The 25,964-nt window shown below is 36.9% G+C and overlaps 1 protein-coding gene across 1 annotated transcript in view; it reads right to left on the bottom strand.

Moving 5' to 3' along the window:
- The window catches only part of MIB1 (MIB E3 ubiquitin protein ligase 1), a 125,533-nt gene that overhangs the window by 12,266 nt on the left and 87,303 nt on the right, over positions 1 to 25,964 (bottom strand). The window contains exons 13-19 of the mRNA XM_042909865.1: positions 19,376 to 19,508; positions 15,949 to 16,035; positions 14,414 to 14,575; positions 12,178 to 12,359; positions 9,843 to 10,035; positions 6,052 to 6,130; positions 4 to 117 (exon numbers count right to left, since the gene is read on the bottom strand). Of these exons, the coding sequence (XP_042765799.1) occupies positions 4 to 117; positions 6,052 to 6,130; positions 9,843 to 10,035; positions 12,178 to 12,359; positions 14,414 to 14,575; positions 15,949 to 16,035; positions 19,376 to 19,508 (950 nt within the window). The remainder of the gene's footprint in view (positions 1 to 3; positions 118 to 6,051; positions 6,131 to 9,842; positions 10,036 to 12,177; positions 12,360 to 14,413; positions 14,576 to 15,948; positions 16,036 to 19,375; positions 19,509 to 25,964) is intronic.

Here is a 25,964-nt window from a genome sequence, read left to right as displayed (position 1 = left end):
TACAGATGTCATCAGTGGCATCTTCTGAACTTTTCCCTCCACAACACATAATGAAAGGCACTCTTCGTTCAACTACTGCTCGGCACTGCACACACTTCTTCATCAGGCTAGCACAGTCTGGAAAACAGCAATAGGATACTTCTTACAAGAGACAACATGATAAGAGGGTTGGCCTTTTTTGTTCATTTTTAAATTTCACACTAAGATGGGGCACCTGGGTGGCTCAGTCAGTTAAGCTTCTGATGTCGGCTCAGGTCATGATCTTGCGGTTTGTGGGTTCGAGCCCCACGTAGGGCTCTGTGCTGACAGCTCAGAGCCTGGAGCCTGCTTCGATTCTGCGTCTCCCTCTCTCTGCCCCTCCCCTGCTCACGTACATTCTCTCCCTCTCTCAAAAATAAATAAACTTTAAAAAAATTTAAATTTCACATTAAGAGAAACATTAAACAAGTTCTATGAATACACAATTCTATCTTCTTAAAATGTTACCATCTTACAAATGTATATTCTCTAAAGGCAGCCTCTAGAAGAGAGCGCCCCTTGTCATGAAAATAATGACATTTTCTAGTAATATATTAGAATAAATTGTCAAAGTTGTTTTTCTGGGTTTTTAACTGTTTTGTTTTGTTTTTTTTTTTGAGAGAGAGAGAGAGAGGGCATGTGTGAGCAGGGGCAGGGCAGAGAGAGAGAGAGAAAGAGAGAGAAAATCCTAAGCAGGCTCTCTGCACTGTCAGAATCCCAAAGTGGGGCTTAATCTCACGACTGTGAGATCATGACCAGAGCTGAAATCAAGAGTCAGACAGACGTTCAACAGACTGAACCACCCAGTCACCCCCCCCCTTTTTTTTTCCACCTGCAAATAAGCACAATTTTATTTATCCCTTTTCAATATGTATACCTTTTATTTTTTTTTCATTTTTTATTTTTTTCATGCCTTGTGCCCTAGCTAGTTTTTTTTTTTTTCAACATAATACTTAATTTTATTTTTTTTTTAATTTACATCCAAGTTAGTTAGCATATAGTGAAACAATGATTTCAGGAGTAGATTCCTTAGTACCCCTTACCCATTTAGCCCATCCTCCCTCCCACAACCCCTCCAGTAACCCCTAGTTTGTTCTCCATATTTATGAGTCTCTTCTGTTTTATCCCCCTCCCTGTTTTTATATTATTTTTGTTTCCCTTCCCTTATGTTCATCTGTTTTGTCTCTTAAAGTCCTCATATCAGTAAAGTCATATGATATTTGTCTTTCTCTAATTTCACTTAGCATAATACCCTCCAGTTCCATCCACGTAGTTGCAAATGGCAAGACTTCATTCTTTTTGATTGCCGAGTAATACTCCATTGAATATATATACCACATCTTCTTTATCCATTCATCCATCGATGGACATTTGGGCTCTTTCCATACTTTGGCTATTGTTGATAGTGCCCCTATAAACATGGGGGTGCATGTGTCCCTTCGAAACAGCACACCTGTATTTCTTGGATAAATACCTAGTAGTGCAATTGCTGGGTTGTAGGGTAGTTCTATTTTTAGTTTTTTGAGGAACCTCCATACTGTTTTCCAGAGTGGCTGCACCAGCTTGCAGTCCCATCAACAAAGCAAAAGTGTCCCTCTTTCTCCGCATCCTTGCCAACATCTGTTGTTGCCTGAGTTGTTAATGTTAGCCATTCCGACAGGTGTGAGGTGGTATCTCATTGTGGCTTTGATTTGTATTTCCCTGATGATGAGTGATATGGAGCATTTTTTCATCTGTCAGTTGGCCATCTGGATGTCTTCTTTGGAGAAGTGTGTATTCATGTCTTCTGCCCATTTCTTCACTGGATTATTTGTTTTTTGGGTGTTCAGTTTGATAAGTTCTTTATAGATTTTCAATACTAACCCTTTATCTGATATGTTGTTTGCAAATATCTTCTCCCATTCTATCGGTTGCCTTTTAGTTTTGCTGACTGTTTCCTTCACTGTGCAAAAGCTTTTTATTTTGATGAGGTCCCAGTAGTTCATTTTTGCTTTTGTTTCCCTTGCCTCCGGAGATGTGTTGAGTAAGAATTTGCTGCGGCCAAGATCAAAGAGGTTTTTGCCTGCTTTCTCCTCGAGGATTTTGATGGCTTCCTGTCTTACATTGAGGTCTTTCATCCATTTTATTTTTGTGTTTGGTATAAGAAAGTGGTCCAGGTTGCTGTCCAGGTTGCTTCTGCATGTTGCTGTCCAGTTTTCCCAGCACCAGTTGCTGAAGAGACTGTCTTTATTTCCATTGGATATTCTTTCCTGCTTTGTCAAAGATTAGTTGGCCATACGTTTGTGGGTCCATTTCTGGGTTCTCTATTCTGTTCCATTGATCTGAGTGTCTCTTCTTGTGTCAGTACCATACTGTCTTGGTGATTATAGCTTTGTAATACAGATTGAAGTCTGGGATTGTGATGCCTCCTGCTTTGGTTTTCTTTTTCAAGATCACTTTGGCTATTCGGGGTCTTTTCTGGTTCCATACAAATGTTAGGATTATTTGTTCTAGCTCTGTGAAGAATGATGGTGTCATGTTGATAGGGATTGCACTGAATATGTAGATTGCTTTGGGTAGTATCGACATTTTAACAATATTTGTTCTTACTATTCAAGAGCATGGAATCTTTTTCCATTTTTTGTGTGTCTTCTTCAATTCCTTTTGTAAGCTTTCTATAGTTTTCAGTGTATAGATTTTTCACCTCTTTGGTTAGATTTATTCCTAGGTATCTTATGGTTTTTGGTGCAACTGTAAATGGGATCAATTCCTTGATTTCTCTTCCTGTCGCTTCATTGTTGGGTGTATAGGAATGCAACCAATTTCTGTGCATTGATTTTATAACCTGCAACTATGCTGAATTCATGAATCAGTTCTAGCAGTGTTCTGGTGGAATCTTTTGGGTTTTCCATATAGAGTATCACGTCATCTGCGAAGAGTGAAAGTTTGACCTCCTTCTGGCTGATCTGGATGCCTTTTCTTTGTGTTGTGTGATTGCAGAGGCTAAGACTTCCAATACTATGTTGAACAAAAGTGGCGAGAGTGGACATCCCTGTCTTGTTCCTGACCTTAGGGGGAAAGCTCTCAGTTTTTCCCAGTTGAGGATGATATTAGCGTTGGGTCGTTCATATATGGCTTTTATGATCTCGAGGTATGATCCTTCTATCCCTACTTTCTTGAGGGTTTTTATCAAGAAAGGATTCTATATTTTGTCAAATGCTTTCTCTGCATCTGTTGAGAGGGTCATATGGTTCTTGTCCTTTCTTTTATTGATGTGATGAATCATGTTAATTGTTTTGCAGATATTGAACCAGCCCTGCATCCCAGGTATAAGTCGCACTTGGTCGTGATGAATAATTTTTTTAATGTATTGTTGGATCCGGTTGGCTAATACCTTGTTGAGGATTTTTGCATCCATGTTCATCAGGGAAATTGGTCTATAGTTCTCCTTTTTAGTAGGGCCCCCTTTTTTTTAAAATAAAAAATACTTCAAGATCTTAAGGCTTGAGAATAAAGAAGGAAGATACTTTTTATAAGTTTTAACTAATATAGAATTATAAGGTTGCTCACATAATTTTCTAAATGTACTTTCTATTGTAAACAGTTTGTCTCTAAAATTCCTAAAATATGTTGAACAATTCTCTTCCTTCTCTATCAAATTGATGCCATTTATTATGGAATTGTTTAGTAACTACTTGTTTAATGTAGTAGCCATGAAAATATCAAAAATATATCATAATGGGCTTTCTAATGTTATGTATCAGAGAAATGCTCTCCCATCCCAAGAGGAAATACCTAGGCAAAATTACAGGTTGTGGATTGTTAATTCTACATCTAAAGTTATTAACTAATTACAAAATAACATCCTGCAATATATCCTTTCTCATTAGCATGTATTATGAACGTATACTCCATATCTTAGTCTATGTACCAAGTGTCTTTATCGTCTCAAAAACAGGGGGGACAAAAAAAACCCAGGAAAATTGTGAAAGGTATCCAGGGATAATTTATGTAGACAAGATGGGGCATACGCTCCTAATGGTGCTTGCACTGGTGGACAGAGAAGGATTATCAAGACCAATCTCATGTCAAGGCCCAGACAGAGCTGGGTCTGATGCTGGCCTATGCACGATGCACTAGGTAGGAGCAAATGCTAATAGAAATCTGGTTTGGGATTTGTCTTCAATCTGAGAGCACATTTTTTCCTTAAATTTAGTGGATTAAACTAATTAATTAATTTGATATGTAACAATTATTTGAAATTCTTTTAAGTTAGACTGTTACACTGTTTCTACAAAATCTTTCTTACTCCCCCGCAAAATGGATACAGTCTCTCCTTCCTCTGGTCTGTCAAGGCATTTACACTCTTCAAGGCTTCAATACTCTGTTTAACATTACTGGGATATGGACTGCTCCACCATTCCTTGAAAGAGGGGCATTTTCCACCTCAATTTCATCTTCCCTAGCAAATAAATGTTTAACAATTTGTCTGTAAAATGGAGAAAACAAACTACTTCTTAGGGTTGTTGTGAAGATAAGTGAGGAAGTATTCTAAAAGAAATTAAAATGTCTGCTACCAGTCAAGAGCTTAATAAAAGTTAGCTATTCCTCTTGTTATAAAAGTTAGCTGTTACACTTGTTACATCTGAATACAAAGACAATGTAAGAACGTTGGGAAACTCCTGGGGAAAACACCACAATAAGGCCTGAGAATCTGTATTATCAACTACTCATTATAACCAGCTTTCAAAATCTCTTCTGTAGGTATCACTTTGTTCTATCACATGGGTCAGTAAACTACAGCCTACAGGCCAAACCCAACCAGGTCCCTGTTTTTATAAATAAAATTTTAAGGAAGAACAATCCCGCCTATTTATTTACATGCTGTCTATGGTTGTTTTTGCACTGCAATGGCAGAGTTGAGCAATAGGAAAGAGTTAAGTACTTACTACAGAAACCATGTGGCCTATAGAGTCAAAAATATGATTTGACCCTTTACAGAAAAAGTTTGCTAGCCCCTAGACTATGAAAACTTAAGTAACCTGAGCTCTTTTTACTTAAGACAGAAATCTCTTTCCACAAGCCCTCTGACAGTTGATAACAGCCATTATACTAGTCTTTGGAAAACAAAACCAATTACTTGAGGCAGAATGTTATAGGAGGAAACCTTGATCCTTTATTTAGTTAATGAGCTGCCTATCAGAATGAAAAAAACCACCAAGGTTTAAAACAAATCTATGTCAATGAAATTAATCTATCATATAATCTGTGTATTACTTAAATATTACACTGAAAATCAATACCTATTGACTATAAACTATTTTATAATAGAAAACACCATGCTTTACTTTGAGCTCATTTAAGTAAAGTGTAAGTTGTTAAACTTGTTTAAAATCCTTCACTGACAAATGAAACCAGCAAAGGGAAGAGGAGAATGTTGAACAGTGCATGAATTTGAAAAGAACAAGAGGGGGATATAAAAAGGAAGGGACTCTGAGATAGTATGTTTAAAAGATATTTTAAAACATCATGAACTTTCAATATATCCTCCAAAACAGCTCTTTTAACATAACGACTAAGAAAGGTTAAGAAGGCCAGACAGTATAGCCCCAAATAGTTGCTGTGGGTGATTCAGTAGTGGGGGAAAAAAGTATGCAGGAGAGACAATATTAAGGTGAAGACAAATGAAGATGTGCCAATTTTATATGTGAAAAGCCCTAGACTAAATGTTTCAAAATTCATTTTTGGAAATAAATTTCTATTGTGTGTGATAAGAGATCATTTTGTGCTGATACAAATGAAATCAAAATGTGAGCTGGTAGAACATAGCTTGTTCTGCCTTCTCTAACCTCAGAGCAAGGAGGGACATAGGTGACATTGTACATAGTACCGAGGAAGAGATGGAAGGTACTAGAAAGGCTGACCAATGTTTTTGCTCATGGGTTATATATCTAAAAAAAAAAAAAGCAAAACAAAACAAAACCTCAAAGTTATACTTTGTTTCATTTTCTAGTTCTATAAAGACACCAAGGAAGTTCTGTACAGGCTACTTACTCTCACAAGCACACATGTGTCCACAAGGTTGAAAAAGAACAGCTGCTTTCTTGTCAGAGCATACCACACATTCTTCAATCTACAAAAAAAGAGGTTACAGCATAAGTGTGAACATGTACAGATAAATCCTGTAACTCTAACAGTTTCTTTTGTATCCAAGTGTATTTCCTCTATAAGGAAACACTCTTAGCACAGTGAAACTTCACACACTCTACTTCTCTGTCCTTGACTCTCTGGGTTGCTCATTTTTTCACCTTTATAAACTCTGGCCCTTCATAGGTTCTATTTCCATGTTAGTCTTCCTACCTATCCTAAAGAATGATAAAGAAAACTCCATTTCCTCTGTGGTCAGAAAGACCAGAATAGACTTTAATTTTCTTTTATTCAAAAATTACTTTGAAAGAAAAATAAAAAGAACAAATAAAGGAGTATAAAAATAAATCTAAGATAAGCTAGATTTCTAATATTAATAAAAAACCAGCCAGATTAGCAGACTGCTAGGGCCCAAGGGGAATTTTTCTATTTATCCACATCCAAGGAACTCTACCCAACATATCCCTTTCTGGGACCTAGTCAGTTCTCCCATGCTGGTGGGAGTCCATGGCTTTGCCCTGTTCTTTCTTTATAATCTCTAAAGGCACAAGTCTTCCACTATCTATTCATAATATTCCTTAATTTTATCTCCTCTTCATCTCCACTTCATCTGAGTTTTGAGTGTGTAACTATTTCTCTTGGTTTTTTTTCAACCCCATCCCACCCCACTGCCCTTGCATTTTTCACTTGTTCTCCCCCCTTCTGACACACATTCACATTTACCCATATCTTGTGACATTAATATTACTGCCCCAAAATGATGATCACCACTCATCTATAATTTCACCTAACTAACCAAATTTTGCATGTGCTCTCTCTATGGACTTTCCCAATGTGTACCTTGCTATGTACATATAATTTCTATAGTTGAATAACAGGAGAAAGCAGTAAGATATGATTGGTTGGGACCTTTATATTTCTGGATTCAAATTCCAGTCCCAATAAGAACAAATTACCTAACACTGTTGAGCCAAAGTTTTTTTTTTAAATCTAAATGATAAAGAACAAACCCTTCTTCACAGGGTGGTTAAACCAGATATTATGTATGGAGTGTTTAGTTAAAAAAATCTTTGTAGCCTTAACATTTTTCCCCCTTTGGATTTTTTTCCTCAGGTTACTTTCCCAGGAATGAAATTACTAAATCAAAGCATGTTTATTGCAAAGGTTCACAAATACTGTCAGTATGGTCTCTCAAAAACATGAACCCATTTATTCAGCCTCCAGCAGTGTTTAAAAGAGTGTACATTTTCCACTGTCCAGGATAGCATTTTTTAGATTTTATTTATGCTTATTTGATAGGAATGATTAATGGTAATTCATAATTTTTTATTTATATTTCCTTAACTGCTAAGGAGATAAAGCTTATTTACTCCCCCTTCCTCCAAATATTAGTTTTATAATTTGTTTGATCTTTAATGAAGATGTTCATTACTCTTTAACCACTTGGGGTCACTATTTCTTTATATTCAAAGCTCTGTAGCTAACCTGGCAAATCTGTTTGGTGGGTATGTTACTTTTTGTACTTTTCTGCAGGTTTGAAAATTTTATAACTTGAAAGTCAAACTGAAAGCCTACTGATTCTTGGAATTCAGAAATGGTCTAGAAAGGTATGACAGCACATTCCTCCCTCTCTACCTGCTCCATCAATTTTCCCTTTGTAGACACTCTTGTCTGTATCATCACACAGGGGAAAGAACAGGGACTTAAGAATCATGAGACCTGCATTTGATTCTTTGAGTACACTTCTTTGAGCTTCAATTTTTCCAACTGTGAATCCTAGAGTCAGACAACCAGTAAAGGTTATTCAGTATCTGGGACTCCGCTTCTGGCAACCTGGGGCTCTGAACTCTGAACTTTACATCTCTCTCAAAGCACCTACAACATCCTATATGGCAAAGTAGATTTTAATCTAAGTTTACCAGCACATTACCAGTTTTTGGCAGCTAATTATCATATTCATCTCTGTCCTGACTACAAAACATGTGCTCAATAAAGATTTGTTAAAATAAGGCTTAATCCAACACAAAAAGTTTCAGGCCCAACAACAGAATGCATAGATCAATCTAAAAAATAAGAGAATGGCTTGAATTTTTACCCTTTCAGATTCTTTCCCAAACTGTTGCTTAGTGAGCAGGTAACTAAAGCAAATTATAAATACCAAGTAGAATGATCTGCATTAATCTATTAAGCAGGGATGACCTAGATAGAATGCATATAAAATGCCAACACAGCACCTGCAGTTAACAGACTGTCTGCACTTGACAGTTAAGTGTTGTTAGTTCATCCTTCCCACCTTTACAAAGAGACTAAGCAGCTATACACACCTTACTACTCCAAAATCCTCTATCCAAAAATAACTTCCTTGTAATTTTCCTGTGCCAAAAATTTTACCAAAGATTTGTTCATTTGGATCACAGAAAACATCTAGTTTTAGAAGGCTCCCTATGAAAATGTACAAAGCACCGGCAAGGTAACACCTTTTAAGTCATTGCCAGCTAATTCATTATAAGAATTAGTGCCAGCTCCTTTCTAATTAATGAAGGTTAATGAACAGCTTAAGAAACATCAAGGGAATAATGAAGAGAATAAAAAGAGAACAAAAAAAAGAGTATAAGCTTTATAAATGAAACCAAAGAAAACCAAGAGATCTTTTGGTTTAAGCTACTCACCTTAAGAGAAATCATTTGTAAAAAACTTAAATCTCATTTTAACACACACACGGAAAAACTAACAAGGAAAATCAATTATTTCAGTACAACCAAAATGGGTAAGACAATATAGTTATGATAGAGCACTAAGTTACACAGAAAAAGAATGAAACCAGAAACCTAGAAACGAATAATACTTCTCAAAAAGTATTCAAAGATAAAAAGTTCAGAGTGGATACAGAATTTGGCCCTCGCTAACAGCAAGATGACAGACAGACTTTATTTGCCTCTTGGTGGGACACAATACAAAGTGAGTACCACCATCTGTGAGAATTTCTTGCCAAAAATGTTTAAGCTGACCCTAATCAAGCTGTTAGATCTAACTTCCAGTTTACAGGAAACACAGAGGATAAAGAAACAAATTACACAACACTCTGATAAAACAATCAAATCCAGAATGTGTAACATTCTACAAAAAACAAACAAACAAACAAACAACTGGTGTTTTATGAAGATGAATGCAAGAGAGTCCGTGTACTCAAAAAAGGTGCAATATATAATAACTACAATGAAAAATGGGATTAAGTACAGCTTTAGGTTATAAAAGCAAAATAGATTGATTTTTAACTTCTATAGTTTCTATATACAAAGAAGGAAACTCAAAATTGTTTTCTTGATAAATACATAAATTATACATTCTTAAATTTAAATCATCCTTTTTTTTTTTTTTTAATGTTTATTTTTGAGACACAGAAGGAGCATGAACAGAGGAGGGGCAGAGAGAGAGGGAGACACAGAATCCAAAGCAGGCTCCAGACTCTGAGCTGTCAGCACAGAGCCTGATGCAGCGCTCAAACCCACGAACCGTGAAATCATAACCTGAGCCAAAGTCAGACACTTAACCTACTGAGCCACCCAGGCACCTCAAATTTAAATCATTCTTAGAACAAAGTTTAACACACATATGGCATCATATAATCTTATTTATCATTATTTATAATCTCAAAGAACTTCATAAAATGATAAAATACTGTATTAAAAATATATTACCTTTGTCCTTGACTGAACTTGTTCTTTACAGATGAGGCATTTCTTGACTCGTGGAGAACACAAAGAACAGGTAGCAATATGTCCACATGGGCCAAAAAGAGTATCTCTCTTCATATCTGAGCACACCATGCACTCTTCTAAGGTTTCAGAATCATTACTAATCATGGAAGGACTTCGAGAACCCACCTGACCACTAACAAAAGAAAATACTTCTCATCAATCCTATCAGAATATTTATATTACAACTTCATTAAAATATTTTAAAAACATCTAGAGCATCATTCGCATACATAACAACAGCTTTAGTTATATTAAAAAATTAAGCTTTAACATCTGTATACGAAACACTGCATACCATATTTTTCCATTTGTATACATCTCTGCATCTTTACAGGCTTCTGATACTATTTAAATTTCAAATTGAACAAATAGCTCACCCAGTGGAAAAGGGTGAATCTTCTTCTAACAAAGAAACCAAAAACACTAGTTACAAAAAATTTAACATAAACAGTTTCACTCAGAATCTGTTACCTATAAAGAACCAGCAGAGAAGGGCATAGGAATAAAACACAAATTCTAGCTAGAGCCCACATTAGTTATCCTAACTACAGACAGAATGAAGCATCATTAGAGTCCACAACTGACAGGGCACTGTGGAAAATACGTCACTGCAGCTGCTGTTTTGACATTTCTTTAAATGTATTCTTAAGGGGCATAAAATTCTACTATGGAAAGACAGAACACATCTATAAATATATAGATACAAGACACAGAAATACATATATATGACCAACTACAGCTATACAAAAGGGATACTCTGTTTCTACCATAATCTTCAGAAACTCATGAACATCCATACACACACACACACACACACACACACACACACACACACACACACTGGTTCCATCTTAGACCCCAGCATTAAAGTTACTACTGCAGGAATTATAGTGCTTTAAATCTATATTTTTAGATATGCTCTGTCCTGCTGTAATAGAATTTTATGTTCCTCAAGGACACACTTAAAGAAATGTATATACCTCATATGAATTTCTCCATTAACAGCTCAATGTATAGATTCCAAAGAGATGTCATTTCATCTCCACACCCAAATTAAAAGAGAGGCAAGAGAACACAAAGATTAAGGGAAAACTACCAAAATGTTGAATGGCCAGAACCAGGTATAAACAGCAGTAATAGCTGCACAGCATTGTTGGGATAAAAAAAGGAACAAAATATACATACCTCTTTATATGTCTACAATATTTCATAATAAGAAAAGCAATTGTGTTATAAATAATTAAAATTACTGACATATTTTACTTTTAGAAAAAAAAAGACAGGTGTGAAATCATTTTTAGAGAAAACCCCATCAGGAATCGGTTCCTTCATGTGTTCATTCTTTCAATTCTTCAGTGATAGTGAGTGAGTGTCTGTCAGGCACTGTACAAGGTGCCAGAATTATTACAGACTTTGTGTGACATACACCCTACTGGTGAGCATGTACACTGCCTCTCTTATAAAAGTCTACCGAGCACCTGGGTGGCTTAGCTGGTTAAGTGTCTGACTCTTGATTTCGGCTCAGGTCATGATCTCATGGTTTTTGAGATCAAGCCCTGCATCGGGCTCTCCACTGACAGTGCAGAACCTGCTTAGGATTCTCTCACTCTCTATCTCTGCCCCTTCCCCATTCGCATTTGCGCTCTTTCTCTCTCCCTCTCTCTCTCTGTCTCTCTCTCTCAGAATACATAAACATTTTTTTTTTAAGTCTATTAAAAATTTCAGGGCACTTGGGTGGCTGAGTCAGTTAAGTGTCCAACTCTTGATTTCCGCTCAGGTCGTGATCTCATGGTTTGTGGGTTCAAGCCCCACACTGGGCTTTGCACTGACAGCATGAAGCCTGCTTGGGATTCTGTCTCCCTCTCTCTCTGCCCCTCCCTTGCTTGCTCTCTCTCTCTCTCTCAAAATAAATAAACATTTAAAAAAATAAAAGTCTATTACAATTTTGAATACATCTAACATTAATCACAGCAATTTCACTAGTACTTCTTCCTATAGATGAATTCCTCTAATGTATAGGAGTACTAGAAGATCAGGCTGGTTTAGAAAAGTTTCTTAGCACTTATTATGCATAAAGCATCGTATTTAGTAATGCAGAGATTAGGACACTAAGTAAGAGACACAGTGTCTGGAGAAAAATTTTTAAGGAAGAAAGCATCAACACAAGGAAGATGAGCAAAGACCAAGACATTCTCAAGTAATCAAGTCCTCCATTATGAAACCACATGGTGCTTTACAAAGAACAGTAAGTTTTATGACAAGAAATAATACAAACCTGACTTTTTCCTTATGACACTTTGCCAGTGCTTTGCAGAGGCTTGGATCAGGACAGAGATCAAGCGGCGATTGACCTTTCTTATTTCGAATGCTAAGGTCAGCACCATTGGCAGCCAAAAAACAGGCAATAGATGCTGCACTCTTCTTCTCCGCCCCCTGGGTACCAAGTCCCATTATTAACTGAAATCAAATGAAAAGAGTCATTATTTTCCCCTTAAGAATCTGTTATCAGTTCTCACCCCTAAATGTGTGTGTGCACGTCTGAGTGTATATTATATAAAAATTATATAAAAATGTCTGGAAAGAACTCACAGCCTACACAAGTATGGTGGGCATTTATGAGCTGCAGTCCTAACATCCATTCCCCTTCACTCCAGTTTTCTCAGGAATATAGTATGAGGAATGATCCACTCTTTAGTTTTACAGGTGGACCAAAGAAGGCTGAGACCAGTCAGATATCCACTTCATCTAGGTGATTAGTTCAGGGATGACAAATCAGATCAATTAAGGTCAATAAAACTCAAGACCAGAACTTCTGATTTAAGATATTGAGGAAACAGTACTCTCATTTCTTTTTTTTTTTTTTCTTATGTTTTGTATTTGAGAGAGAGGCAGAGAGCAAGTAGGGGAGGGGCAGAGAGACAGAGACAGAATCCAAAGCAGGCTCCAGGCTCTGAGCTGTCAGCACAGAGCCCTACATGGGGCTTGAACTCACAAACCGTGAGATGGTGACCTGAGCCGAAGTCAGACACTTAACCAACTGAGCCACCCAGGTGCTCCAACAGTACTCTCCTTTCTACTCAATTTAGTTCTGGAGCTGTTAGCAACTGACATGAAATAGTAAGAGGAGAGACAACAGAAAAAAGAACCAGCACCAAGGAAGTGAGCCAAGAAAAGGAGAAGGCAATTAATCAGGTTCTGATTTCATCTGAGCTACTGACTCAAACATGTTATCAAACATCTGTAGAGCATCTGTAACAGACCAAGTACTATTTTTAGCACTTTCCATGAATTAACTCATTTAATCTTTGTAACAACCTTATTATGGAGTTAATTATTCCACTCCCTCCTTTTTACAATGAGAAAAAGGAGGTACACAAAGGTTAGAGAATTTAGCTATGGACATAGAGAAAGGTGGCAATTCTACAACACTTTGGTCTCAGACCCCCTCTGCAGTCTTAAAAATGATTCTAAAGTTTATATGGAACGGTCAAAGACTTAGAATAAGTCAAACAACTTTGAAAAAGAAGAAAAAAGTTGGGAAGACTTATACTACCTGAGTTGAATGTTTACTATAAAGCTACAGTAATTAAGACAATAGGGTTGGCATTACATACCTAAAGACACAGATCAACAGAACAGAATACAGGATCTAGAAAGACTTCACATAATATGGTTTATCGATTTGGGACAAACGCACAGCAGGCAATTCAGTAGAAAAAGACAGTCTTTTCAACAAATGGTGGTGGAATAACTGGAACATCCACAAGGAAAAAAATGAACTTTGATCCATACCTAATACTATATATAAAAATTAACTCAAAATGAATGGTAGTGCTAAATGTAACAGCTGAAACGTTATAAACTTCTAGTACAAAAGGGGAGAAAACCTTAGTGTCCTTGGGTTTGGCAAAGATTTTTCAGATAGGATACTACACAAAAAGCACAAACAATGACAGAAAAATTTATAAATTAGATCTCATCAAAATTAAGAACTTCTGCTCTTGCAAAAACACTATTAAAAGAATGAAAAGACAAGTCACAGACCGGGAAGAAATATGTGCAAATCCCATAACTGATAGGGAACTTGAATTCAGACTCTCAAAACTCAATAGTAACAAAACAGCTCAACAAAAGAATGCACAAAAGATGGGAACAGACACTTCATCAAATATATGTAAGTACAAGCAAATGAAAAGATGTTCAATATCAGGCAGTGGTCATTAGGGAAATGCAAATCAAAATCCCAGCATAGCATTACACACTCAACATGAATGGCTAAAGTTAAAAAAGAACAACCAAACAACTTTCAACTTTCACTAAGAATTTGAAGCAATGTAGCTCAAATTAACTATTGCTTAGTTCATACACTATATTTCTACATATGCAGTTCTGAAAAAATATTTCATCAGATTAAATTAGCCATAAATTTAAGATCTTGCATTAAAAGATACTTCCAAAAAAAAAAAAAAAGATTCTTCCAGTAGTACTGAATTAAAGATTAATTTACTCACTGTGTTTTTGGATGGCTCCCATGCAGCATCAACCTTCCCCACATCCTGCATATCTTGGAGTTGACGTAGCTGAGACAAGGTATGGTGCCTCAGAGCTTCGTGCAAAGGAGTATCCCCATCTTTATCCTGAATATCTAATTTGGCACCTGCACGGACCAAAAGCTAAAAGAGAAAGACATCTCATTTGCTAAGGTCTCTCTGGCCCACAAGAAATTACAACATATCTAAAGTAACAGTGACAAAGCCCTGGACCTACCTGAAGGGGTTTGCCACTAAAGCCAATTATTTTTATGTTTTCGCTTGCTACTCTCAAAACTCCTGTGGCTCCTTTACAAATATTGATGAGCTCTAGTTACTCAAATATATCGAATCCGAGAAAACAGAAGGAAATGAGAACCAATTCACAGACTCCAAGATCAAGATAACTGGGAGAAATTGAAGACTTTTTTTCTCTTTTTCTTTCCTTCCTTCCTTCCTTCTCCTTTCTTCCTTTCTGCCTTCTCCTTCTTTCTCCTTCCTTCTTCCTTCCACATTTTATTTTTTAAAGTAATCATTAAAGTAATCTTCACAATAAATGTGAAGGGTTCACTAAACTACAACCTCTGATATAAAATGCATAATTGATAAACTTTAATAGATATTTTAAGTAGCAAATATAACTTTGTAGTTAAGGCTTTGCTTATGGTACTTTTTAATGATTTTCCTAATTCTTCCTACAAATGCTGTCAGAGTTTTAGAAAAACACCATAATCAATCTCAAGCATATGGTCTTACCTATCTTGGCAAATGGCCATTTTTTGGTGGTGTTTTGTTTTTTGGGTTTTTTTTAATTTGTCCCCAGAAGTTTACATGAGATGTCACTCTCTGACAGTGTTTCTCAAATTTGAACATGCATGAGAATTACCTGGTGGGCTTGTTAAAGCACAGAATGCTAGTTCCCACCCCTGCAGTTTCTGATTTACTCGGTCTGAGGAGCCCAAGAATTTTCTACCAAGGTCCCAGGTGATGCCGATGCTGCTGGCTCAGCTTCTAAGCTTTAAGAATCACTGCTCTACAAAAAAATTTTAAACTGATAATCTTTCAAATATTTTGTCTGGAATATCAGGTTAGTCAAATATGTATATATTTGTGGCAAACGTCCAGCCTAAGTTTTTCATTATAGTTCACTCTCAATTATACAACCCCGGGATCAGGACCCTAGCCAAAATCAAGAGTCAGACACTCAAACAACTGAGCTATCCAGGAGCCCCAGGAATGTACTTTTTAAAAAACTAATTTATATATTACTTTGAAATTCTCTGATTTAATATTTTGGCAACAAAATAGTCTGGCAACAAAATTACATAACAGACTTTGAATATCAGTTTTAAGATTTTCCCCATTATAAATTAAAACTCTCTGCCCAGTATTAGCCAAAACTCATAATTTGTTCATCTAACTATGCCTTCTGAAAAATCTATGTATCATTTTCAAGACCTTCTAGAAATCTATCTGGTAAAACACACTTGTAAGATTCTTGTTAGTAAATACTTTACCCTCACAATCTGGGTGTGCTGTCGTTCAACAGCAAGGTGAAGGGCAGTTTGCTGGTTCACATTCTGGATATCGAGGTTCGCATTACCCTGAACAAGAAGAACAACGTTTATATACTCAACATTTGACAATCATAAGCAACACTAAAACTGTAACTCTTCATGAGAAATAAATAACACAAACACTGCTGACCACTTTCCTCTCTTCTAGCTACTGCAACACTGTTCTCATAACAGTTGCTGGTAATACAGGAAGAACCAGATGGCACAGCATCTTTCAGAGGCAGAAAAGCAAGCTTACAATAATTATTTTTACTATAGTGACTCCATCCAGGAACAGTTAAATGACAAAGTTCAATACAGAGCTCAAACACAGCTCCTTCTCAAGCTCCATTATACAGCAATAGAGACAATTAGCTCCTTTTAACTGTAAATAGTATTTCCTAAAACGTTCTATTAATGAATCGTCATATTGGATTTAGATTTACTCTAATGACCTAATAAGGTCATGTACCCTTGCTGCATAACTGAGCTCTTATTCAGTGAAAAGGAACTTCACTTGAGGATGAGAAGACAATGTTTAATTAGTATATAAAAATACTTACTCAAGGGAAAGCAGAAAGCCCTACCAGGGTCCTGGGGTAGTCAAAGCCCTATATGAGAACAGCTGATGCCAAGGACAGAGGAAAGGAGCAAAAGTCCAGAACTTACTGGCACCAGGAGACCTAGAGCTTCAGGAACTTAAGCAAGCATTCCACCATCTCACACTCATTTCCTTGCTTCTAACATGGTGACAGTACAACCTACTACACAGGGTCAATGGGATTATGGGGTTCAGGGTGGGCTGCCCCTAAATAATGCCACTTTGGCATACTAATTATTTTGAATTAAAGTTACTTAAACAGCTAGCACAAGGACACTCAGACCTTCCTTTGTCTCCTGAAAGCAAGAAATAAATTCCGCATGTGAAGGCTATCTTCCTTGACCCTGGAGGGTAGAAGGCATCCTTATTGTCAGAGATGGGGAATTAAGGGCCAAGAATGGACTACATAAATAAACTTTGTTACTTCATTTATTTATTTGCTACCCCAAGCCCAAACCCCTTTGTGAATTCTCCACAACTGTTTGTGTAAAAGGTACAAAGTCTGCCTGCTTTGGTCACTTAGGAAGAGTCTCATATCTGAGCTCCCATGTATGCAATATTGAACATGTTTTTCTCCTGTGGTTATGTCTCATGTCAGTTTAATTATTAGACCGGCCAAAGAAACGGGAAAGGAAAATTTTCTTTCCGTCTGTAAGGATTAAGAAAAATAACATGTAAATTGCCTAACACAATGTCTTATATACTAATAATTTTAAAAATGGAACTAAGCAAAGGGCTACAGATTCAAAAGATAAACTTTATCATTCTGTTTAGCCCTCTGATTACAACTCTGAAACCCACCTGTGCCCTTGCTTGGGTAGAGCTCAAACTCTACTAATACTATGACATTCTAGAAGATGGGAGTTTCTGATTTGTTTTTATTAGTTATGTTTCTCTGAGTGTAATTACAAGGAACTTGATCTTAGCTTGTTTTCTTATCATGCCTTGTTCTCATATAAATGCAGAAAGTGAGGGATTTTCTTTTTAAGTTTCCTAAACTTTCCATCATTAGATTTTCCTAGTATTGAACCATATTCATTGTATGAATGTACCATAATTCATTTATCTAGACACTAGCTGATGAACATTTGACTTGGTTCCAGTTAGAGGTTATTACAAATAAAGCTGCTACAAATGTTTAGTACAAGTATTTGCATGGAAATATGTCCTGAGTTCTCTTGGGTACATACCCAAAAGGGGGATTGCTGGGTTGTATAGTGAATACATGTTTAACTTTATTAAGAACTGCCAAATTGTTTTCAAAGTGGCTGCTTTGAAAAACACCAGCAATGTATGTGAATTCTAACTGTTCCACATCCTAACCAACATTCTGTTTTGTTAGCATTTTTAGTTTTAGTCATTTTCATTGGTGATCAGTATTTCATTGTGGTCACAATTTCTAATCCCCTCGTGATCTACGGTAATTTAAGCTAAATTGCAGGATATATGGTCCACATACAGAAAATACTTGTATTTCTGTATATTTGCAATATACAATTAGAGACTGAAATTTTAAACAACTTACAATAGCATGAAAAAATTACTTGAAGATAAATCTAAAAAAAAAAGATAATTCTAAAATGTGCAGAACCAAATTGCCATGACTTTCTAATAGAAATAATCCAATTCTAAAATTTATATGGAAATTCAAAATATCTTAAAGTAATTCTAAGAAAGAAGAACAAAGTTAGAGGGTTAACTAACTGATTTTAAGACTTACTAAAAAACAATTACCAAGACAGTGTAATATGGTCAGTTATCTGTATCTTGAATTGAAAAGGAAATTGTCCCAATTAACAATACTTTTATGGGCAGTAACTTCAATATTTAATAACCAAGGCTTACTAGTCAATGGTTCTGTAATAGTACCGTACGGTGACAGATGGTAGCTACGTTTGCGGTAAGCACAGCACAACAAGCAGCATTCAAGTTGTCAAACCACGGCGTCGTACGCCTGAAGCAGATGCAACACCGAGTGCCAACTACACTTCAAGAAAGAATAAAGGCTTAAAATGGCAACTATTTCTTTATCTTAACTTCCATAGTTCATGGAGTGTCTATCTTCTGATGTGGTACTTAATTATACACAATGAACTATTCGCTAAATTTGTCTGCTATTTCATCTTCTTCAGTAGCCTGTAAGCCCCTTGAAATCAGAGATCGTAAGTAATTCTTTGGTAACTTCAACACTTCCATATGACATATGCTTGACTGAGATATTTAAAAGTTTTGCTGGAAAACCTAAAACATCATAAAACTACACGAACTAAGTTCCCCAAAAATCCAATACCATAAGAATGTAGCATTATCTTATCTCAGAGATGAATGAAATGACTGAAGTGAACCCGTACTGCTATCCAGTCAGATTCCAGGAATCCAGCAGGAGTCATGAACTGAACCGCCAGTTCCTGGCTGCAGTCTTGTTACTAGATGGCAACTGGCCACACTAGCTTTGATAACAACATGATGGTTCTTGGTCCTTGTACAACAGTGGTAGTGATTCTGGGAAATCTCTGTTCATTGATACCTATTTCACTGGACTAATCCAGAACACTGTGGGAGGGAATACAAGGGGCTAAGGGAACCCCCCCAACCCTTACACACATATACACACCACCTCCCTCCATTTAAGAACCCATGTTAGGCAGAAGAATGAAAACGCACCATATCTGAATTTGCATCATCATGGGGTTTTACTGTAACCTACCAAGAGGTAGCTGATGAAGTAGTAAGTACATAAATGGTAATGGTCCAAATTGTTAAAAATTATTGCACAGCTTTTCCTACCTGATGTACCAACAGTTCAGCCACTTCTACATGATTGTTAAGGGCAGCCAGATGCAAGGCAGTATAACCATCATCTTTCTTCTCATCCACAATCCATGGTCTTGGTAATTTAGACAGTAAAACACGCATTGCACTGAAAGTCAAATATACATGATTTTGGTATTTATAAAATTTGATATTTAAATTATTTTCTTTAAAAAATTACTCAAAAGAAACTTGAAGTCAAATAAAACTATTCTTCTTTAAAGAAAATTATGCCCTCAAAGACAAATGAAGTATATTTTTTTTTCTAAGTCTCAAATACACAGCTTTTTCATGCTTTAAGAGGTAAAGAAACTATCACCATTTGGGGGACAGAATCAAAACAGAATGGGAGTGTTACAAGGGGAAAATATTATGAGAGGGAAGAAAAAAAAAACCAAAGCGTTTTTTTTTAAAAAGACAAACTTCATGTAACTGGCAGATTATCATGAATTGCAGCTAAAAATCTGATATATGGCATTTAGCAGTGATAAATCTAGTTATATCAAAACACACAAAATAAATGGTAATTATAATTTAATATTTAAAGTTTAAGTACCAATAACAAAATATTTCTAGAGGAAAAAAGTTATCCTAAAGACCATCAAAGAGTAAAGTATTAAAGAGCAGGAGAAGTAATTATCAAGAAGGGATGCTTCTTCATAAAATAACCTAATGAGAGAGGCACCTGGGTGGCTCAGTCAGTTAAGCGTCTGACTCATGATTTTGGCTCAGGTCATGATCTCCTGGTTCGTAACTTCAAGCCCCACATCAGGCTCCACACTGACAGCACGGAGCCTGCTTGGGATTGTCTCTCTCTGCCCCTCCCCCACTCACATGCATGCTCGCACATGCACTCTCTCTCAAAAATAAATAAACTTTTAAAAAGTGTATAAAATATTAAACTATTTTGACTACATTAAAATAACGAGCTTTTGCACATCAAAGAGAACCATCAACAAAACAAAAAGGCCACTGACTCAATGGGAGAAGACACTTGCAAATGATATATCTGATGAAGGGTTAATATCCAAAATACGCAAAGAATTTACACAACTAAACACCAAAAAAAAAAAAAAAACCCAAACAATCTGATTAAAAAATGGGTAGAGGAACTGAATACACGTTTTTCCAAAGAAGACACAGAGATAGCCAACAGACACATGAAAAGATACTCAATATCATTAATCATCAGGGATATGTAAATCAAAACCACAATGAGATATCACTTTACACTTGTTAGAATGGCTAAAATAAGAGACAAGAAATAACGTGTTAGCGAGGAGGTGGAGGAAAAGGAACCCTACTATACTGCTGGTGGAAATATAAATTGGTATAGCCACTGTAGAAAACAGTATGGAGGTTCCTCAAAAAACTAAAACTAAAAATATCATATGATCCAATAATTCTACTACCAGGTATTTACCCAAAGAAAAGATATATGCACTCCTGTTTACTGCATCATTATTCACAATAGCCAAGATATGGAAGCAATCCAGGTGTCCACTGATAAACAGATAGAGAAGATGTGGTACATATATACAATGGAATATTACCCAGCATAAAAAGGATGAGCTCTTGCCATTTGTGACATCAGGAATGAACCTAGAGGATGTTACACTAAGTTAAATACATTAGAGAATGTGATTTAACTTACATGTGGAATCTAAAAAGCAAATGAATAAACAAACAAACAGCAGAATCAGACCTACGAATACAGAGAACAAACTGATGGTTGCCAGAAGAGAAGGGGACATGGGGTTGGGAAGTGGGAGATCTGGGCTTACAGTTATGGGATGAATGAGTCATAGAATGAAAGGTACATTATAGACAATAGAGTCAATAATTAACAGCACCGTATGGGGACAGATGGTATCTTCACTTGTGGTGAACACAGCATAATGTATAGAGATGCTAAATCACCTGACAGTCATGTAACACTGTGTTTCATCTACACTCAAAAAAAAAAAAAAAAAATTTTAAAGAAATGATGTGTCTTAAAGAAAAACCTAGCCCACTCTCAAAAAAGAAAAGTAAAATTAGAAGTAACTTTTCTTGGGGCACCACGGGCTCAGTCGGTTCAGTGTCCAACTCCCGATTTCAGCTCCAGTCATGATCCCAGGGTTGTGGGATCAAGTCCCCTGATGGGCTCTGTGCTGAGCATAGAGCCTGCTTAAGATTCTCTCTCTGCCCCTCTGCCCCACTCGCACATGTGCACACACACTCTCTCTCTCAAAATTAAAAAAAAAAAGCAATGTGATTTACTATATGCTAGTAACTTTTTTTTTAATGTTTATTTTGAGAGAGACAGAGAGTACACTTGCTTGTGTGTAAGTGAGAGAGGGGCAGAGAAAGAGAGACAGAGAGACTCTCAAGCGGGCTCTGTGCTGCCAATCCCACTAACCTTGAGATCACTGCTTGAGCTGAAATCAAAAATGGGATGCTTAAACACTGAGCTACCCAGGTGCCTGCCAGTAATTTTTCTTAACAGAAAGATTTTATGTAGAAAACTCATAATTTGGAAAAACCCTCCCCTAATATATTTAGCCACTATTTTGTTTAAGACTGAGAAAATAACTGCTGCTATACAGTGCTGGACTTGGCATGGACACCATTGACACACACATTAGACTACAGATCTTTCCCCCCTCCTAACAAAGAAAGTAAAAACAGAAACACTTTTAAAATTGCGCCAACAGAATATTAAAGGGCAAGAGATGATAGTAAGATACATATCGGGATAGTTCTTCCTAAGATGATATACATTAAAGATAAAAATCTGAAATACAGAAATGTTACAAACATATAGAAAAACAGGCTGAAGATACAGAATAAGAGTGTGTATAAAGGAAACTATATAAGTCTCTAAAATAATGAGAATAAACCCTAACATGACCCAGGATATGTTTCCTTAATAGTAGCCATCTTTAGGGGTTCCTGGGGGGCTCAGTCGGTAAAGTGTCCTATTTCGGTTCAGGTCATGATCTCACGGCTTGTGAGTTCGAGTCCTGCGTTGGGCTCCGTGCTGACAGCTCAGAGCCTGGAGCCTGCTTCAGATTTTGTGTCTCCTTCTTTCTCTGCTCCTCCCCAACTCATGCACGCACACGCTCTCTCTCTCTTTCTCAAGAATAAATGAAACATTAAAAAATTTTTTTTTTTTTTTTAAAAGGTAGCCGTCTTTGAATCCCATGAAGGAAGCCCAAGAAATCTCAGGACAGGCTGACAGGCTCTGGAGGATCCAAGATCTTCTAAAATTGTATTTAAATTTGGAAGTTTATAGCTCTTATCAGATTTTAAAACAGGTTTATAACCCAAAGTACATTGAGAATCATAGCTTAAAGACAGCTTTCAGTGGTTGTTACTGAAGTTGTATCATTGCTAAGGGGTGACAGAATTCTTTGGAAATCTATGGAAAACTATGGACTTCCTTCCAGAGAAATGCACATATATATATCTATCTACCTACAATTTTGAGAGAGTCTACAAACCCCTAAATCCCACTCACAAACCTCATACAAAGCTAAGGTTTCCTGCTGTCATTTGTTTACAGTAATTGTAAGGATTACAGGGGTGCCTGGGTGGCTCAGTTGGTTAAGCATCCAGCTCTTGATTTCGGTTCAAGTCATGATCCCACAATTCATGAATTCGAGCCCTGCATCGGGGCTTTGTGCAGATAGCTCAGAGCCTTCTTGGGATTCTGCTTCCCTCTCTCTCTGCCCCTCCCCTGCTTGTGCTTTCTCTAAATAAATAAATAAACATTAAACATAAATAAATAAATAAATAAATAAATAAATAAATAATCAATCCAACCTTCCTGATTTGGTGGATTAAAATAAGATACTACAACTCTCAACAATAGCCAAATTGTGGAAAGAGCCTAAATGTCCATCAACTGATGAATGGATAAAGAAATTGTGGTTTATATACACAATGGAGTATTACGTGGCAATGAGAAAGAATGAAATACGGCCCTTTGCAGCAACGTGGATGGAACTGGAGAGTGTTATGCTAAGTGAAATAAGCCATACAGAGAAAGACAGATACCATATGTTTTCACTCTTATGTGGATCCTGAGAAACTTGGCGGAAACCCATGGGGGAGGGGAAGGAAAAAAAAAAAAAAAAAAAGAGGTTAGAGTGGGAGAGAGCCAAAGCATAAGGGACTCTTAAAAACTGAGAACAAACTGAGGGTTGATGGGGGGTGGGAGGGAGGGGAGGGTGGGTGATGGGTATTGAGGAGGGCACCTTTTGGGATGAGCACTGGGCGTTATATGGAAACCAATTTGACAATAAATTTCATATATTGAAATAAATAAATAAATAAATAAACCAGAAAAAAATAAAATAAAATAAAATAAAATAAAATAAAATAAAATAAAATAAAATAAAATAAAATACTACATACTGGGGCACCTGGCTGGCTCAATTGGTAGAGTATGTGACTCTTGATCTCAGGGTTGTGAGTTCGAGCCCCACATTGGGTATAGAAATTACTTAAAAACAAACTCTTAAAAAAAAAAAAAAACAGATATTATGTAACTTTGACTCAGATTCTTAACTGGGAAAAGTACTGGTACCACATTATACTACTGAATGTTTAGATCTGGCATAATCATGATGCTAATGCCAAACATCTAGTACGCTACACATGTGACCATGTGAGAAATGGAATTTAAAAGGTTTTAGGATTCTTTTAGAGTTGAGAAGATACAAGTATAACATATGGGGGGAAAATTTTTATTAAAAACAATACGTAATCATAAGATAATGTAAACACTTACTGATTTAAACAAAAGTTGTGATAGGACTATGTTGAGAGACATGGGGATAATAGACAATGTCAAGAGTTTTAAATCTTCTTTTTCCATGACATGAAATCAGCAGACAATGTCTACACTTGATAATTTAAGAAAACTGCAGGATAGGGGCGTCTGGGTGGCTCAGCTGGTTGAGCGTCCGACTTCGGCTCAGGTCATGATCTCATGGTTTGTGGGTTTGAGCCCAGCGTCGGACTCTGCGCTGGCAGCTCAGAGCCTGGAGCCTGCTTCCGATTCTGTGTCTCCCTCTCTCTGCCCCTCCCCCATTCACGCTCTGTCTCTCTCAAAATTAAACATTAAAAAAAAGAAGAAAAGAAAAAAAAAGAAAACTGCAGGATAAGCTGGAAGTTATTGGGTGGGGGGTAGACAAAGGGATGAAGAAGGATAAAGCAGAACACAGTTCCCTTTCATTATAAGCTTTGTAGTAGTATTTGACTTAACTACACATATACATTAGTTTGATTTTAAAAGTAAGTCAAAACACTAAAATAATATTTAGGCTTACTATATTAAAATCTTTTGTATTTTCTACCTTAGTTCTTATAGTCAATATATATAAATACGACAGTAAGTTTTGCATTCCAAGGTGTGGTTTATGCTAATCTCATCAAGGTTTTTTTGGTTTGTTTGTTTGTTTGTTTTTAATGTTTATTTTTAAGAGAGAGACAGAGTGCAAGCAAGGGAGGGGCAGAGAGAGAGGGAGACACAGAATTCCAAGCAGGCTCCAGGCTTTGAACTGTCAGCACAGAGCCCAAAGTGGGCTCAAACTCACAAACTGTGAGATCATGACCTGAGCCAAAGTCAGACGCTTAACTAACTGAGCTACCCAGGTGCCCCTAATGAGGTTTATTTTTTTTTCAAGTCACATTATTGACTAGATCTCCTTGAGAAGATGGTTCTTATGACACCATGTTTCCCACTGACTTGTATTCCTGTTTCAGAAGTACCTTCCCATATTATACTGCCAATAACTCAAAGGAGAGAAAGGGAAAGAGGAGCAGTTCCTTCTCTGGGCATAAGCTATCCACTGAGATGGAACCATCACTAACTTGTTCTCCCAGGCTTGCATCTCCTCAGTGAAAGAACCGGAGAAAGCTGAAGTCTCTAAGAAATAAGAGCCAATGGCTCAGAAGAGTAGCGTGGTACTCAAACAGAAAGAGACACGTATTCTTGAAAGCCCACTGCCTCTCTCTCCTCCCTCACTCCCTTGTGTCTTTTTGCTTTTTCCTCTCAGTACAAAATGTATAACTGAACTGTGAGAACAAAAGAAGTTAGAAGTGCCAAAAAAGATCCCAGTCCCTTCTAGATCACATTCTACAAAGTAAATTAAATCCTAGTATTAAAATGCAAAATTTAGACTTTCAGAGAACAGTTTTCACTTCAGAACAAACCCATTCTCTGTTAATTAGTCCCACTTAAGTGGGGTGGACAATCTGAGGAGCCTACAATACAGCCAGGAAGGCCACTGCAGGTGTCCCCTGCAGCACTGTAGTTAATGAAGAGGAGACTTACACTACAATCACTGAGGTCCACAGAGCGGCAGAGATAAGGGTGTTACCAGTTCAATCCATCAGTAATTTTATTGGGGCACCTGGGTGGTTCAGTCAGTTAAGCATCCAGACTCTTGGTTTCGGCTCAGGTCATGATCTCATGGTTGGGGAGTTCGAGCCCCATGTCAGGCTCCGTGCTGATTCTCTCTCTCCTTCTCTCTCTGCCACCGCCCGCAGATAAATAAACAAACTTAAAAAAATA

This window comes from Panthera leo, chromosome D3, assembly GCF_018350215.1.
Source record: "Panthera leo isolate Ple1 chromosome D3, P.leo_Ple1_pat1.1, whole genome shotgun sequence".
In the NCBI taxonomy this organism is placed as follows: domain Eukaryota; kingdom Metazoa; phylum Chordata; class Mammalia; order Carnivora; family Felidae; genus Panthera; species Panthera leo.
Note: the sequence above shows the minus strand (reverse complement) of the source record. Positions and strands in the feature narration are given on the sequence as shown.